Raw genomic sequence first — 673 nt, forward strand, 5'->3', positions numbered from 1 at the left:
CACTTTATAGGACATTAAGGGGAACAAATTTAGAAATATAAATTCAATTTATTAAGTAAATTAGAGTGACACGATCTTACTCTTGTCTATCAACAATCTTGCATTTCACTTCAGTAATAGTAGCGATGGTCATCGTGATCTGGAGCCGCGGCTGCTGCTGCTGCCTGCAGGTTGTACAGACGGAAGAACTCAGCCTTGGCGGCGGCCACGGCGGGCGTGTCACCGACTGGAGCAGGTGCGGCGCCATAGGTGAGAGCGGAGTATTGGGCGGCGGGCGCTGCTACGCTGACATGCACCGCCGGCGTGGCGTGATGGTAGGCGGGAGTACCGTAACGATACCCGCCCACGGCAGCCAGCTGAGCGTTGTATGCCTGGAAGAAGGCATTGCGTGCAGCGGCTACCTCGTAGGTATCGGATACCTGGGTGAGGGTACCGTCGACGCCCGCCGGGACGGTGGCTGCCACAGGTCCTGTCCACTTCCGCTGGTAAGGGGAGCCGTACACGCCGTAGCCGCCGTAGGTGGCCTGCCAGTTGTAGCCGGAGCACACACCCAGCACTGCCAAAATTACCTAAGGAATGACATAATTTAAGTGAAACAGACATTCCATCGGAAGGTGATGCTCTGTGATGCGTTTTCACACATTATGCATCCCCAATCAAAGGTCAATCGAAC

General features: G+C 54.7%; 1 protein-coding gene across 1 annotated transcript in view; it reads right to left on the reverse strand.

Moving 5' to 3' along the window:
• Window positions 1-28: 28 nt before the first annotated feature.
• LOC119593280 (cuticle protein CP1499-like) overlaps window positions 29-673 on the reverse strand; it is a 1,282-nt gene continuing 637 nt past the window's right edge. The window contains exon 2 of the mRNA XM_037942210.1: window positions 29-569. Coding sequence (XP_037798138.1) covers window positions 111-569 — 459 coding nt within the window. The 3' untranslated portion in view covers window positions 29-110. The remainder of the gene's footprint in view (window positions 570-673) is intronic.

This window comes from Penaeus monodon, chromosome 32 (genome assembly GCF_015228065.2).
Source record: "Penaeus monodon isolate SGIC_2016 chromosome 32, NSTDA_Pmon_1, whole genome shotgun sequence".
Lineage (NCBI taxonomy): Eukaryota > Metazoa > Arthropoda > Malacostraca > Decapoda > Penaeidae > Penaeus > Penaeus monodon.